The sequence below is a fragment of the Ictalurus furcatus genome, chromosome 9 (genome assembly GCF_023375685.1).
Source record: "Ictalurus furcatus strain D&B chromosome 9, Billie_1.0, whole genome shotgun sequence".
In the NCBI taxonomy this organism is placed as follows: domain Eukaryota; kingdom Metazoa; phylum Chordata; class Actinopteri; order Siluriformes; family Ictaluridae; genus Ictalurus; species Ictalurus furcatus.
This window is the reverse complement of record NC_071263.1, coordinates 11,086,307-11,103,086: the sequence shown is the minus strand read 5'-3', so window position 1 is coordinate 11,103,086 and position 16,780 is coordinate 11,086,307. Positions and strand designations below refer to the sequence as shown.

The window sequence follows — 16,780 nt, the reverse complement described above, 5'->3', positions numbered from 1 at the left end:
CAATTACCTTGATATGAAAATTTAATACTGGTACATACCAAGCACCAAATGTTTAAACATTCTGAATGATAATGATATGATATTAGACTAGAAATGATCACATTCTGTATACACAGCATTCATAATAAAGGAGTAAGCTGCACATTATGTTCAGATTTACCCTGAAATGGCCACAAAATTGTGATTTACCACAGCAGTAAAAGTGAAAAAATATTTGTCAAAATGAGATTAATGAGAATGTGAGGGAGTGACAGAGGAGAAACAGCTGGGCTTGGTGCTATATGAGAGAAGGTGATATAAGATATAAGATGACATGAAGTAGATGAGGAAGATAGGGAGAAAAAAATACTGAGAGAAAGAGAGATGGAGAGAGAGAGAAAATGTGAGTATGGATGTGATAGGAGGTGATAGTGAGTGAGAGTATGTGTGATATTAAAGAGTTGCCAGAAATACAACCCCAATTCCGAAAACGTTGGAACAGTATGGAAAAGAAAAAAAAAAACAGAAAAAAAAAAACCAAAGGAGTCATTTGAAAATTCAATTCACCCTGTAATATATTGAAAATGTCTGGGTTACGCATGTAACCCTATTCCCTGAGAAGGGAATGAGACGTTGTGTTAGCTGAATGCTGTGGGAAGCTCACTCACGCGTGACCGGTATCTGAAGCTTGTGTAACATCATGCCTATTTATAGGCCTGCCGTGATCAGGTGACATGGCAATTAAGCACGTTGCGTGATATATAAACGACACCTGTGAACCATGCTGTCAGCCTCTATTATCTGAAGCGAAGATGCAATTCACAGTCATGCCCCAGTATGACAAAGCTACGCAATGTCAAATTCCCTTTTCTGGGAACAGGGTGACATGCGTAACCCAGACGTTCCCTTTCACAGGGAACTTTACATTGCGTTAGCTGAACGCTGCGTGAATGAGAATACCCAGTCCGTCATACTGAGTGTACGGCTTGTTCAAAAAGGCCCGAGGGTAACTGCAAGACACTTGAGCCTGGGCCGGAATGTATATCCAGGCTGTAAAATCAAATGAATATGTGCAGTGTAGACCACCCCGCCACAGTACACACATCCTGTAAGGATACCCCTTTGGACAAAGCCTTCGAGGAGGTGACCCCCCTAGTGGAATGAACCCATATACCCAGAGGCATAGCAAGACCGCACGCTATCATGAGTGATAGAGATAGCTTCCACTATCCAATTAGAAATGCGCTGTTTCAACACAGCATCACCTTTGCCATCGCCGCCAAAGACGAACAGCAGCTGCTCTGACTTACGCCACTGGCCGGAGCGGTGAATGTAAGTACAGAGATCCCTTACTGGACACAGACGGCAATTTCTCTTGTTCTGGTATGAGGAACAGAGGAGGGCAGAAAGCCTGCAACACTACTGGCTGGGCAGCAGATGTAGGCACTTTAGGAATATAATCCGGCCTAGGATACAGGAAGGCCTTGGCTAATCCAGGTTTAAAGTCAAGGCAGGAAGGGGCAACAGAGAGCTTGTAGATCTCCTACTGGCTTGAGAGATGTCAGGGACAGCAGAAGAGCTGCCTTTAGAATCAGGAGCTCTCAGAGGCTGACACTATGGGCTCAAATGCGGCAGCTGACAGACCTTCCAGGACCACATCTGCATCTGTTAGAGGATGTTGCCTCACAGAGGCTCCATCAATAGGGGCGTGGCTGGACAAAATTGCAGCCACGTAGACCCTGATTGTAGGAGGAGCCAACCCCGCTGAGAAACGTCCTTGTAAGAACTCCAGGACTGTAGCTATTGCACAGTTCGCTGGGTCTAGCTGACATTCCTCACACCACAAGACAAAAGTCGCCACTTGAGCGCATACAATTTTGTCATGGATGGCATTCTAGCATTCTACATTCTAGAATCGATGAGCTGGTGCCCCTCAGGGCCAGACCCACAGTTTCCATAGTTCCGGCCGTGGGTGATAAATCAGCCCTCCGGCTTGAGACAGTAGATCCCAGAGAATGGAAATCTCCCAAGGAGTGCCGTCTAGCAGGGATGTTGTCTCTGAGAACCATATTTGAACTGGCCAATAAAGTGCTACTAGCAGCAGACATAGACTGTCTTGGTGAACTCTCGCTAGAACTTGTGGGAACAGAGCGATCGGGGGAAAAGCATATAGATGTGACCTTGGCCACATGTGCACCATGGCGTCCAGCCCTAATGGTGCAGGAGGAGTAAGGGCAAACCACAGCGGGCAGTGGTTTGCCACTCCCGCTTGACCAAACCTCCAACATATGGACTCCACCACTTGTGGATGGAGCCACCAATCCCTGGGCCTCAGCCCCTGCCTCAACAGGATGTCTGTCCCCACATTCCAGTTGCCCAGAATGTACATTGCACTCACTGACAAAACTTTCCTTCTGCCCAGAGAAGAATTAGTTGCGCCTGCCTGAACAGGGGGTGTGAATATAATCCTCCCTGGTGGTCGATATATGAGATCACTGCTGTGTTGTCTGTAAACACATGGTGACCTCTAAATTGAGGAAGAAAGAATTTCAGTGCTAGAAATATGGCCCGCATTTCTAGGCAATATATATGCCACTCCAGATGAGGGAAACTCTAGAGACCGTGAGCTGGACAGCCATCTAAGACCGCGCCCCAGCCTGTGAGGGAGGTATCTGTCATTACTGTCTTGTGCTAAGGAGACACCCCTAGAGTGTGACCCAAGACTAGAAACCGGGGACACTTATAAATTCTCAGAGCACGTAGGCATCGCCGCGTGACACTGATTACTCTCAGAGGTTTCATCCTCGGACGAAACCCCCAACTGAAACGGTCTCTTGTGCAATAGGCCCAACGATATGATATTTGCTGCTGCTGCCATAAGCTCCAACAGTCTCTCATAGAGACTGGAGGGAATGCCAAGATCCAGCTTTATCTTGTTCAACGTTGATAGGATTGACCTTACGTATGTTGGGGAGATTAATGCCTTCGTCGTAGTAGAATCCTTATAACCCCTAGAAAAGTTGTCTACTGCACTGGAGAAAGCATACTTTTCTGAGGTTCAACCTGAACCCCAAGCTCTTCCTGTGGGTGAGAACAACATCTCGATGTTGAACCTCAAGTTCCCTGGATCGTGCTAGAATTAACCAATCATCCAGGTAGTTTACTACATGTATGGGGGGGTCGAGCTCTGAACTGGACCCAGTAACCTTTTTCTACGGTAGACAGAACCCATGGAGGCACATTTGGCAGTAGTTTCCACGCTGCTGGATGGTCTTTTAGTGATGTTAACTTTTCCACATTCTATTGGAGGGAAAGCATCAGATTTTTGTTGCCCTGTCACAGCTCGCTGACCAGAGAATGCTGAAAACTTGGGACAGCCTTGGCTAGGTGAGGCCCTACAGTAGCACTGGGGGCTAACTGCCATAACAACCTCATGTCCCCTGATACATCCCTCCTCAGTCCCTCAGGACCGCTCCTCTTTTGTCTGCTTGGCCTTTATGACCATTCTCAGATCAGGCCCAGTAGCAGGCGCGACTGTGGCTGCCCGGTTCCCCTGGCTGTCTGCAGGGGTTGGCAGGCTGCCTTACTTGCTTTCTGTTCCTCCCTCGCACTAGCGCTGGCCCGGGCTCCACTCGTGGATGTCCGGATGAACTCGACACAACAGGGAAGGAACTGGCTGAATGCCGCCGTATGTCGAGCTCACTCAGCAGGTCTGCTTGGTAGGCCTGCAACACTGACATTGTCTGCCGTGACCCACAAGCAAGACCCACTACTGCATAGGCCTCGGCCACCAATGCCATGGATGGCAAGGCCGACCCCCCTAAATTACCTGCCGTCGATGGAGAGTGGTAGCTTGCGAGCACCTCCTCCACCTTCAGCATAGCTAAATAGCCATGCCGTTCATTCCCCACGATGGCTCCCCAATCCAACATCACGGGGTTATAAATACGGCTTATGCATGGCTTTTCCCCAGAAGCCTGATATTTTGACATGCACTTGTGGAAAAAATGGCAAGTTTTCTGCAGTGTGAGGGATTTATTTCACTGGGGAGAAAAAAGCTCATCCAGCCTTAGTAATCACTTCAAGCAGCTCTTTATATACTTCTCTCAGTTTTTAGCACAACCTTCTGGCTCCTCGGAGTCAGAGAGGAATTATTATTTTTTATTTTTGTGTGTGTGTGTTTTTTTTTTGGCTTTCCATAGCAGAAGAAGGAGTCGCGACGCAAGCTCCAAAATCCAAGAGCTAGAGCAGTGCTCGTCTCCGGCTCCTCTTCCAGATCCATTTTTGGAGGCTCCTTATATACTATGATTAGATGATTGCCTCAACTGTTTCACATCACCTTCTTATTTATACTGGTCACATCGCTATTAGTCCTAAATTGCACCTGTCCCAACATTTTTGGAATGTGTTGCATGCATCAATTTCAAAATAAACGTATATGTTAAAAAAACTACGTAGTTGATTAGGTACAACATCAAATACCTTGTCTTTATACACTTTCTGTTTACAAATCACTCCTCGTTTTTATTAGAATTTTCCTTACTGTCCCAACTTTTTCGGAATTGGGGCTGGAGCTTTTCTTGGTGCCCCTTCATATAAGTTAATGTAAAATTTTGTGAAAGCCAATGTATAGTAACAATGTAAGGCAGGTTTAAAAATAAATAAATAAATAAATTCTAAATATAAATCTACAATGCTATAAAAATGTATTTATGACAACCAACCACACTGTAGTAAATCACTAAATAACTCTGACCTTCCAGACATTGTAGCAGATACTGTGATGCTAGGGTCAATTTACATGAGGCTTTTTGTTATTACACACTGTACACAAAATATCATGTTTTCTTGTCCCCATGCCATTTTCTGTGTGTGTGTGTGTGTGTGTGTGTGTGTGTCTGTTTGTGTGACTGTGTGTGTGTGTGTGTGTGTGTGTGAGAGAGAGAGAGAGAGAGAGAGAGTATATGTGTGTTTCCAGCACCTGCCAGAGGATGCAGAAATAGCTCTCCTGAAGGGTGGACAAAAGAAATGCCATCCTGTCCATCTGCTGCGAGGTCATCAGCACTGGACACATCACCACCTTAATAGAAAAGTGAAGCGTGAAAGCATCTCAAAAACAAGGCCACCTTAACATAAATGTATTTCAAAGCCTTTCTCTGATATGGAATCTTTCTTTTTGCTTTGAGATGAATAGCAGATAGATGTGTGGGAAGTGCTGGCATATTCTGATGAGTCATATAATGGCTGATGGCATAAAACAAAGACGTCATAGTATTCGTAACTGACTTAAAAACAAACAAAGATACAAATCATATTTGCAAAGACACCTATTTAATGTACATTTTGAGACGATAAGTTCATCCAAGTTGTGAGAATCACATACCTACAGTAAATTCAGTATCAATATTATATTTCATGTCACATTCATACAACAGGCATTTGAAATTTGCAATTCAGAGACCATTGGTTTTGTCTGGGTTTTATTTGGGTTTTAGTTCTGTTAGTTAAGCATTGTGTTGTTTCCTGGTTGCAGTCATTGACACAGAACTTATATTAAATCACTCTGTTTATGTATTAATATTTAACGCATATTTAACACCCTGTAGCATTAACATCAAACAAGGTATCATTTGTTTGTCTATGATATACTAATAATGCTAATTTCCACCAATGTGGCTTTGGAATTTTCATGTCTTTTTTGCAAGAAATAGCTTATTCTGTACACATCTGTCTTTTCATTAAAACCACTTGGTAATCAAATGGGATATCAGCCATTTTACTGCCTTTCACACTACCGATTTATTCTGACATGAAAGTCTTTACTTAATAAGAATTTCATTTACACATTATCTTCGTTACTAAACTTGCATTTTCTCATCAGTCCTGAGCTTTTAAATTTGTGCTTCATGCAGAGCACTTTGTTGGTGGTCCTAACAAATGGTCATATTAGAAAATGATTGCAAAAACTTTTATGTCGCTGCACCTTCTAAAATGCAAAAGATGTCCTTTAGACTCCAGAAACTACAGTAAACCCAATATTGTTTGTAACACAGTAAACTCCAATACAGTGCATCCGGAAAGTATTCTCAGCGCTTCACTTTTCCCACATTTTGTTATGTTAAGCCTTATTCCAGAATGGATTAAATTCCTTGTTTTCCCCAAAATTCTACAAACAATACCCCATAATGACAACATGAAAGAAGTTTGTTTGAAATCTTTGCAAATTTATTAAAAATAAAAACCAAAAAAGCACATGTACATAAGTATTCACAGCCTTTGCCATGACACTCAAAATTGAGCTCAGGTGCATCCTGTTTCTACTGATCATCCTTGAGATGTTACTACAACTTGACTGGAGTCCACCTGTGGTAAATTCAGTTGATTGGACATGATTTGGAAAGGCACACACTTGTCTATATAAGGTCCCACAGTTAACAATGCATGTCAGAGCACAAACCAAGCCATGAAGTCCAAGGAATTGTCTGTAGACCTCTGAGACAGGATTGTATCGAGGCACAGATCTGGGGAAGGGTACAGAAACATTTCTGCAGCATTGAAGGTCCCAATGAGCACAGTGGCATCCATCATCCGTAAATGGAAGAAGTCTGGAACCAGCAGGACTCTTCCTAGAGCTGGCCGCCCGGCCAAACTGAGCGATCGGGGAGAAGAGCCTTAGTCGTGGAGGTGAACAAAAACCCGATGCTCACTCTGACAGAGCTCCAGCGTGTCTCTGTGGAGATAGGAGAACCTTCCAGAAGAACAACCATCTCTGCAGAACTCCATCAATCAAGCCTGTATGGTAGATTGGCCAGACGGAAGCCACTCCTCAGTAAAAGGCACATGGCAGCCCACCTGGAGTTTGCTAAAAGGCACCTGAAGGACTCCCAGACCATGAGAAACGAAAGATTGAACTCTTTGTCCTGAATGGCAAGTGTCATGTCTGGAGGAAACCAGGCTCCAGACATCATCTGGCCAATACCATCCCTACGGTGAAGCATGGTGGTGGCAGCATCATGCTGTGGGGATGTTTTTCAGCAGCAGGAACTGGGAGACTAGTCAGGATGGAGGGAAAGATGAATGCAGCAATGTACAGAGACATCCTTGATGAAAACCTGCTCCAGAGCGCTCTGGACCTCAGACTGGGGCGAAGGTTCATCTTCCAACAGAACAACGACCCTAAGCACACATCCAAGATAACAAAGGAGTGGCTACAGGACAACTTTGTGAATGTCCTTGAGTGGCCCAGCCAGAGCCCAGATTTGAACCCAACTGAACATCTCTGGAGAGATCTGAAAATGGCTGTGCACCGACACTCCCCATTGAGAGGTCCTGCAAAGAAGAATAGGAGAAGCTGCCCAAAAATAGGTGTGCCAAGCTTGTAGCATCATACTCAAAAAGACTTGAGGCTGTAATTGGTACCAAAGGTGCTTCAACAAAGTATTGAGCAAAGGCTGTGAATACTTATGTACATGTGCTTTTTTGTTTTTTATTTTTAATAGATTTGCAAAGATTTCAAACTAACTTCTTTCACGTTGTCATTATGGGGTATTGTTTATAGAATTTTGAGGAAAATAAGGGATTTAATCCATTTTGGAATAAGGCTGTAACATAACAAAATGTGGAAAAAGTGACGCGCTGTGAATACTTTCCGGATGCACTGTATTTACCATGTAGAGGTCTTTACACAGGCAGTTACACATACATTATCACAAAATATGTCAGTGTGCAAATCAGTATGTGATTAGTGATATTGTGTCTAAATCGATACACTAACCTCTGTATCCTCCACCACCTCCTCCAGCAGTGCAGGAACCTCCTCCTCCTCCAAACCCTCCAAAAGTCGCCCAGCCAAGTTTAGACAGGGCCTGGGGGCAAGGTGAGCCACCTTCTGCCCCTTCAAACAGAGATTTTCCTGCCCACACATGAGTAGAGGAGTCTTTCCAACCACCTCCCCCTCCTTTAGAAACACACACACACACACACACACACACACACACACACACAGACACACACACACCATTCCACTGAATGACTACCTTTTCTAAACCACTTGACAAGTCCATCGGTTAGTGAATTCAGTTGATGTTGCAGTAACTGGTCAACAAATACCCTCTTCTCAAAATAAACTATAAGGGACTGTGCCTAAATACATTCCTAAACTTCAGACTGATGGATTGCTCATCATGCTGCAGATCTCAAGCGGTGATTTGGTAATTTCATATAATTAAAAGTTTAAAAGCATCTTCTACGAACCCACAGGAAATGGAAACAAAAATATCTTCCAAGTAAAAAATGTTTTCAACAGCACAGACAAAACAACTTTGCTTCTGAAATCTGACATATATCTGAGAAATGTCACACCTAACGAGATTGCAGAAAAGCGTTCCAAGTTTAAAGTGTGGTTTTTAAAATTCCTAGTAATTTACTGGTCACTTCAACAAGTTTAAGTGAAATAACTATTGATTTTCTGCTGGAAAGTGGTAATTGGAAACGTTCAGCCTGTCTAGGAGGTAAAAAGTTAGATGAAGACCTGCAGCTCCAGTTCTGCCATTGACCCCAGAGGCCAACGTGTCGTTCTCATACTGTTCTAGAGGGATCTGTTCCAAACTGCTCTCAGGTTGCTCCAGATACGCCTTCCCTCCGCCACCTGCTGCTATCAGCAGAGGCACCGGCTCCCCGTTCTCCATCTGCACCAGGACCCCCCCCACCGGAAAAAAAAGAGTTGATTTTCATCAAAGAACAACATAAACCACTGTTATCATCCCAGACCTTCCCCGACTTCCAGCTGTGGCCCAGTTCTGATGACTTCAAATCCTTTCAATATGTCCCAAGAATGCTGTAGACATGCATATTATGTTAAAGACTGCGGTCCACATGGTTTCCTTTACACACCGTCACCACTCTAAAGGGATGTGCTCATGATAGGAGAGAGTAGAGTGGAAAGAAAAAGTATGAAGCTTACGTGGAAAATGAATGTGGCGCCCCCACCACCGCCTCCACCCCCAGCCCATTCCGTATCAGCTCCATCACCTTCGAACCGGTCCTCAATCACAGATGACTCACCTAAGCAGACCTTGTGAGTCAGAGGGTTCCTCTGCAAGAAAAAACAAAAACAAAAAACCCAAGGAAGACAGATGAGAGTGGAGAGATGAGAATGTCAAGGACAATCCAAATTTGTACCAATAATACCTATAATATAAGGAGTGAGGGACACTATATTTACCTTTCAAACATAAATATTCTCCACTTTAAACAACCATGCTGCCATTTAAACCAACAGAGACCTTGAAACAGCAGAGTATTACAGTGTCTGGATTATATATTTGCTACTACGTCTGCTATAGTTTTGCAGCTATGCTCACCCCTGGGCAAGCATCTTCCCCCTGGTGACCAATCAGGAGGTATAGGATGTCTCCTTTCTCCAGTGTGAAGATGGCTGAAATGATGACACCATGCGAGCGTTTGTTATGGTTTTTTGCCCCTTTGCCTCCTGCAGCTCCATATGCGGAGATCCTGAGAAGGAGGTTGCCAGGGTGTTTATAAACTAGAGCAAACTTTTCACATTCACATTTTTAGCATTCTAATATATTTGCACTGTGATTAGCACGTTTGCCTCACACCTCCAGGGTTGGAGGTTCGATTCCCGCTGTCACACCGTGTGTGCAGATTTTGCATGTTCTCCCCATGCTTCGGGGGTTTCCTCTGGGTACTCCGGTTTCCTCCCCCAATCCATAGACATGCGTTGTATGTTGATTGGCATGTCCAAATTGTCCGTAGTGCATGTGAATGTGTGTGCGATTGTGCCCTGCAATGGATTGGCACCCCATCCAGAGTGTCCCCCACATTGTGTCCCAAATCCCCTGGGATAGGCTCCAGGCTCCCCGAGGCCCCTGTGTATGATAATCTAATTTGGGCATACAGCTTTAAAAATCTTGACAGACTCTCTCTCTGCTATTCTCCTACACTCATGTCTGCTACATCTATTATTCAGCAATATTTACAGACAGAAAAAATCAGCAAGCAGTAATGTGTATACTATCTTGGGGGAATCCAAACATTTGTGATTAATTTCAGCTGTGGCTTACGGCACTTAAACGTAATTATGCAACCCATGTTAAAATGCCTTGAAACTAATGAATGAGTAAGTGGAAATCAGCTGTATTAGTCACCTGCCAGTTTTTCAAATGACAACACTCTTTTTTAACAGGGGGTTCAACTCACAGTGTTTAAAGCTCAATGGCTAATTATTAAGAGCAAAGAACCAGCCATCTGTCTTTCTTTCGAGCTAGTTTCTCACTCTTCCTCAGCCTTTCTGGCATGTCTTAGTACACAGTGCTAGCCAGGCAATTATAGCAAATCACTTCAAAGGCTTCTCAGTGTAGAAACCATCTTACATAGAGAGCAGAAACAGATTCCTCTATGCCTTACAATCTGTGAGACTTGTCTAGTACTTCTAGTGTGTGTGTGTGTGTGTGTGTGTAAACAGAAAACAGCATGAATAGGCAAAGGGGCATGGCTCTGTTTGGAACTTCCAAAACATTCACAAAACCTGTTTACTGTAACAATTCCTCTTAAGCTTACAGCGAGTAAGCACTCACTGACTATATGGTGTGTAGATGAGGGAGTAACAAAAGGTACAAAAAAAGTCTACAAGTGTGCATCAGGACCAAGATCTCATGGGACCCAAAAAAAAAATCACCGGAACGAGTGGCTTTTACTCCCACACTGGCAGGAGTGGGTGGTAGTACATAGGATGATAAGAAACCACATTGGTTAACATTGGAGAGTACTGGGAGAGGTCCAATGCTTGCATCCCTTTATCCTCAGTAACTGCTTTATCCTGGTCAGGGTCACTGTGGTTTACTCATTTTGAAGGCGGCAAAATGAATTGAATTGCAATCGCAGTTTTGATCGGGTGAGATAATATAACCACAAAAGGCTGCAATTTAATTGACTTAATGTATAGATACATTTGTGAAAGTGACAACCTATTCTCTATGTTGTGTATTCTACTCATGCTCCATGCACATGTAAGCCTCATAATAAAACAGATGACCAATCAGTATCTGTTTAGGCAATGTGTGTGGTGCATGATCAGATGGCTATAAAGTGTGAACCAGTTTGAAGTGTTAGCTAGCTGGTAATTATGACATGGTTGCAAAGGGACAAGCAAACGCCGAATTGGTGCAAAAAAAGAAATAAAACGCAACATCTGTTGTTTGGATTTCTGTTAAGTGACGTTGATCAGAATGAGGTACTTAATAAAATATGCAAATTCCAAGTTGCCATGTCACACCAGCACAACTAATTTGTTCCAACATCTGAATCAGCACCAACAACAGTATGACAAATGTATAATGGCTGCAAAAATAAATGTAAGAATGGGCAGGATTGCTCAAATTTTCTGTGGTAGTGGCTGGGATTGGTCCGAATTCTTTTGGATCCAGGTAGGAGTGGGGTTACAAACCACATACATCGGTGCAGGAATCTTTTTTTTTTTTTGTATCTGACAGTAATGAAGGTGATCACTAAATTGTGGTATATATTGTGGTAACTTGACATGTGAAGAGATGTGCAAATTAAATGCATTCATTTGTTCAAACAGGCAAAGTTCAACTGAATGGCATATTTGATTTATCTTCACATGAAAATATTTTCGGAAATTAATCCAATCTTCACAATGACTTCTTCTGAAGTTTTTTTCCACAGCAGCCTTTAAGGGACTTTGATGAACACTTACTTGTATCTGTTGGTAGCAGGCACCTTCCACATCTGAACACCTCTGAGAGGGCCTTCTTTTCCCACCAGCACACTAACGTTGGTGTTGCGATAGGCACTGTCACACTGTGCTTGAGTAGGGCCCCGAGGTCCACTGGCACCACATGAGGTGAACCACCATGTCATCTGGGACACCTCTGAAAAAGCAACATTAACTGTCTCCTTCTTTGTGGTTCACGTGCGCCTCATTTGTATATACTGTAACAAGTTTATGGCTCAAAAAGTGAACTAGGTTTAAGAATGTTAAACAATCAAAGACGATTAAATGTACTATGAATTTGTCATACAAGCAGAGTAAAACACTGTACCTGAGGCAGAAGGTTCAGGAAGAGGACTCAGGAAGTCTAACTGGCTGATGGAGTCCAAATCATGTTGACGGCCAAGAAGCAGAGCTTTTAGATCTGATTAGATCAGAGAGACAGTGAAAGACCCAGAACAAAACTAAACAGGTTGTAGCATTTGGGTCAATTTTTTCCGACCTTCAAGACCACAAATTTTCCATGATCACAAATAATGCACCATCGCAAAAGCATAAAATAAGATTTCTGAAGTGCATTGGCCTGAAGATAAAATATAAATTATATAAGAGATAATGGAGAAGAGGTTATTCCTGTCAGCTCAGACCAGTCTGGTCATTCTTCTCTGATCTCTCTCATTAACACTGACTACTTTTACATGGACAGCAATAATCTAATTATTGACATTATTCTGAATAAGACAATATCCTGATTAAGGTGTTTACATGACTTGCTTTTAGAATATTCCTTTCATATTCCTGTTGTACATGTTATGGAACATAGTCCCCTCCACGCCACGCCACACTGTCCGACGTTCCCTCCAGAATTTCACGTATCAACATACAGTTCGTCTTCGTTATGATACCATATACAGTTTTGGGTGTTTAATTTTTAATTTTATTAACGCTTCAAATGCAGTTAATTATTTGTCATGCTATACGTGCAAACAGATGACTGCTTGAAGCCATGGACTGCGTCCCAAACAGCATACTTACCTACTACATAGTAGCCAAAATACATGTCTCACCTACTACATAGCAGGTAAGTACGTGTTTTCAGATGCAGCCTTGCTCTCGTTTGCCGTTGAATGGTTGAGCACTGCTGTGTGTGTACGTGTCCTGTCACGAAATATGGTGAAAACTCCCACACAATATTAATAGTGTGATTACGGTGTGTACATGTCTATAATGCAATTTGATAATGTGACTAAAACAGGAATACTCTACATGTCTTAATTCCATTTGTGTTTACTTCGAGTCCGATTAAGGTAATCAATAATCGCTGTTTACATGCTAGTTTCTTAATCAGAGTATTGTCTTAATAGGGTTAATATCGGAATGTTGTTGTCCATGTAAACATACTGAATGTGTTTCAGCCTGCACACCCTCCACAAACAGGATGTCATTTTGGTTTTCACACCATACTGTGTAAAGTGAAGCTCTTGAACTGTATCTGCATGATTTTTTTCCCATTGTGCTGCTGCCACATGATTGAGTGATTAGATAAGTGCATGAATGTGCAGGTGTACAGTGTTCCTAATAAAGTGGACGGTGGGCGTACATTAATGCTGGTCAAAAACAAATGATGCACAGAATGGAAATTTACAGCAGTGCGTAGGATTACATTCGATTCCTCCATGTCTGAGCATAACTATCTAATGCACAAACAGCAATTTGCTCTTGGCAGGGGTGTAACAGTTATGTAGCACGTGTGTGGGTGGAAAAAAGGTCACCTGTGTCAAAACATGTTGCACTTAAAGAAATATCATCCAGCGCAATGTCCGCTTCTGAGTCAGCAGCCCACTGGGCATGCACTTTCAGATGGAACCTACAGTCAAAACAAATAAAACAAATAAAGCTAACAGATTAAAACCAAAGCCAAGCATTTAATGTTTGGTAATATTGAGGTGTTTATGCACAAGTCATCACATAATTCTGTTCAAAATGTGTGCAGAGTATTCAATTTGTTTAATTTATTTCAGTGTTTGCCAAACAAAAAAAAAAAAATCATCATTTCCTTCACCTATTTAGGAGGTCAGTGATCTGTAAAGTGACATCTTGCCAGTTGTCCTTCCAATGTCCAGCCCTCTCCCACACTAAAGGGGTCACTGAAGAACCATTCTCTACCACCGACAGACGCACAGTGCCATTAAAATCCCCATACAGATACAGGGAGAAGTGCAACTACACAGAAAACAGTAGAAATGGATCAACAATATAGAAGGATAAATGAACCTCAGAACATTCCCAGGATGTACCATCTGAAAAACACAGTTTAGAGTAATGACCTCAGACTTGTCAAACATAGCCATTAGTGTCCTGAAATATGAGAGCATACCCAGCATAGGTTTCAACCATAAAATGGTTGAAAGAGCCACACAGGAAATATCTAAAAGCTGACCTTGTGTACAAATCATGAATGTAATTTGAAGGAAAACTGAAAATTGGTCTAAATGGCACTTTAAATGCATCACACTGGAAGCCTTGAATAAGTTAAATTTCATTCTTACTGGTGAGAAAGATAGCCATTCAGAATTTTCACCTGACAATCCTGCTTAGACAGAGTCACAGGAAGAGCTGGGCTGTAAATTGATGCTTCATTTCCATTAGCAATTCCTCTGACCTTCAAGAACAAGAAGTGTCCTAAGGAGAGAACAGAAAAGAGCAGGCAAGAAATAGAAAGTTATTTATTTGCAAAGATTGTATATACAGTATGCATGAATTACACACTTGTGTTACATGTAAACGCTGGAAGGTTTTAATATACTGTATTTCTAAAACAGAGAACTGAGTATAAACTTGAATTTGTAGGGTCCTAAAGACCACCCTCTAGTTTTATGCAATATAACAATAGTAGCTTTTATTAGTGCACGTTAAAGAAAATGAAGTAAAATGAAACAGCATTTAAATGTTAAAAAGTACAACATTCTATAGCTGAAACAGTATTATACAACAGTTAGTTCCAGTCCACTAATTTGATTGTTTGAGTGGCATTCCAAATGTGCTTACAGTCATGCGAAAATATAAGCACACCCCAGGGAAATTGTTGGCTTTTTTTTTGACATACTTGGACAAGCAAACATTTGATCCTCTTTGAAACAGTGTCTAATAATAAAGGTGATATTTTGTAGTAATTTTCACATTTTAAATAAACAAAAACAGATCAGTCACGTAGAAAATGTAAGTACACCGCTACATTTATCACACCATCAAAACCATAGAATTAGAATCAGGTGTTCAAAATTGGGAGCCAGTTATTAGAAGCTGCTTAGGGAATGCAGGTGGAATCTCTCTTATTTACGCCCCTCTCATATCTATTGTCTGGTGTTCCCTTTGTTATTGAGATGTGTGGTGTCATCATGCCAAGACCTAAAGAGTTCCATAAAGCCGTCAGAAAAAAGGTTGTGGATGCCTATGGGTCTGGCAAGGGATTTAAAAAGACCTCCAAATTATTTGAAATACATCATTCCGCTAAAAGAAAAATAATCTACAAATGGTGCAAATTTCAAATGACTGCCATTTTGTCCACGACTGACAATCCCAGCAAATTCAGCCCAATAGCAGACCGTCTGATTCAAAAAGAAGTCTCCAAGAACCCCAAAATTTCATCACAGGATCTGCTAGTAAGTCTCGCAAATGTTGGTGTCAAAGTGGATTCGTCTACAATCAGAAAGAGATTGCACAAATTTGACCAGCATTGGAGGCGTGCCATGAAAAAGCCTTTGTAAGACTACAGTTTGCCAATGAGAATATAGGCAAAGACCAGTCCTTTTTTAAATAATGTGCTCTGGACAGATGAATCAAAGATAGAGTTGTTTGGCCACAGTAACAGCAGACATGTTTGGAAGTGACCAAAGACAGCTGTTCAGGAGAAGCCCCTCATACCAACTGTGAAGCACGATGGTGGAAATGTTATGGTTTGGCATTGCTTCACTGCCTCAATTACTGGACAGCTTGCATTCATTAAGTCAACTATGAATTCTGCATAATATCAAAGAGTGCTTGAAGATAATGTGTGGCCATCTGTCCCAAAGTTGAAGTTAAACTCAAAGTGGACCTTTTAATAAGATAATGATCCTAAGCACACTAGCAAATCCACCAAGGAATGACTAAAAAGAAGACCTGGAAAGTTATGGAATGGCCTAGTCAAAGCCCGAACTTGAATCCTACTGAAATGTTTTGGGGGGGATTTGAAATGGGTAGTGCATGCAAGAAAACCCTCAAACATCTTGCAACTGAAAGAATATTGCATGGAAGGGTGGTCAAAAATTCCAGCAAGCCTGGTGGACAATTATGTAAAACACCTACAAGAAGTTATTTCTGCTAAAGGTGCAATACTAGCTTCTGATTCCAAGGGTGTACTTACTTTTTCCACAGAAGAATATCACATCTACTGATATTTCTTTTGAATAAATGATTGAAAAAGCTCATTTTCCTTGTGGTTTTATTCAAGTTTATCAACCTTATTAATAGGCACTGTTTCAAAGATGACCAAATGTTTGCTTGTCCAAATATGCCAAAAAAGCCAACAATTTCCATGGGGTGTACTTAGTTTTTCACATGACTGCATATTTCCTAAATGGTAAATGGTCTGCACTTATATAACACTTTTTTTTAACCTTAGCAGTTCCAAAGCGTTTTACACTGGTTCTCATTCACCCATTCACACACACACACACACACCAATGGTAGCAGAGCTGTCATGCAAGGCTCTAACTTGCCATCGGGAGTAACTTGGGGCTCAATGTCTTGCCCAAGGACACTTCAGCATGTGGAGTCACGTGGGCCAGGAATCGACCCACCAACCCTACGATTAGTGGACAACCCGCTCTACCACCTGAGCTACAGCCGCCCGCATAACTGCATTGGAACATGTCACTGTGTGTATTTCACTTCCTAGTTTGAAACCATTATTACAGTAGTGTTAGGGATATCCTCAGCGTACATGGCAAATGATACTTAATTACGGAATATACCATTTGACTTAAAATATGAAAAATATTAAAT

The 16,780-nt window shown here is 42.0% G+C and overlaps 1 protein-coding gene across 3 annotated transcripts in view; it reads right to left on the bottom strand.

Annotated features, from left to right (window-relative positions):
* The window catches only part of ltk (leukocyte receptor tyrosine kinase), an 81,910-nt gene that overhangs the window by 21,698 nt on the left and 43,432 nt on the right, over nucleotides 1–16,780 (bottom strand). For all 3 annotated transcript variants that reach the window (XM_053632193.1, XM_053632191.1, XM_053632192.1), the window contains 10 exons: nucleotides 14,316–14,416; nucleotides 13,797–13,957; nucleotides 13,507–13,601; nucleotides 12,066–12,158; nucleotides 11,720–11,894; nucleotides 9,342–9,492; nucleotides 8,942–9,073; nucleotides 8,510–8,666; nucleotides 7,754–7,936; nucleotides 4,961–5,059 (listed from right to left, as the gene is read on the bottom strand). In XM_053632193.1, coding sequence (XP_053488168.1) covers nucleotides 4,961–5,059; nucleotides 7,754–7,936; nucleotides 8,510–8,666; nucleotides 8,942–9,073; nucleotides 9,342–9,492; nucleotides 11,720–11,894; nucleotides 12,066–12,158; nucleotides 13,507–13,601; nucleotides 13,797–13,957; nucleotides 14,316–14,416 — 1,347 coding nt within the window. The remainder of the gene's footprint in view (nucleotides 1–4,960; nucleotides 5,060–7,753; nucleotides 7,937–8,509; nucleotides 8,667–8,941; nucleotides 9,074–9,341; nucleotides 9,493–11,719; nucleotides 11,895–12,065; nucleotides 12,159–13,506; nucleotides 13,602–13,796; nucleotides 13,958–14,315; nucleotides 14,417–16,780) is intronic.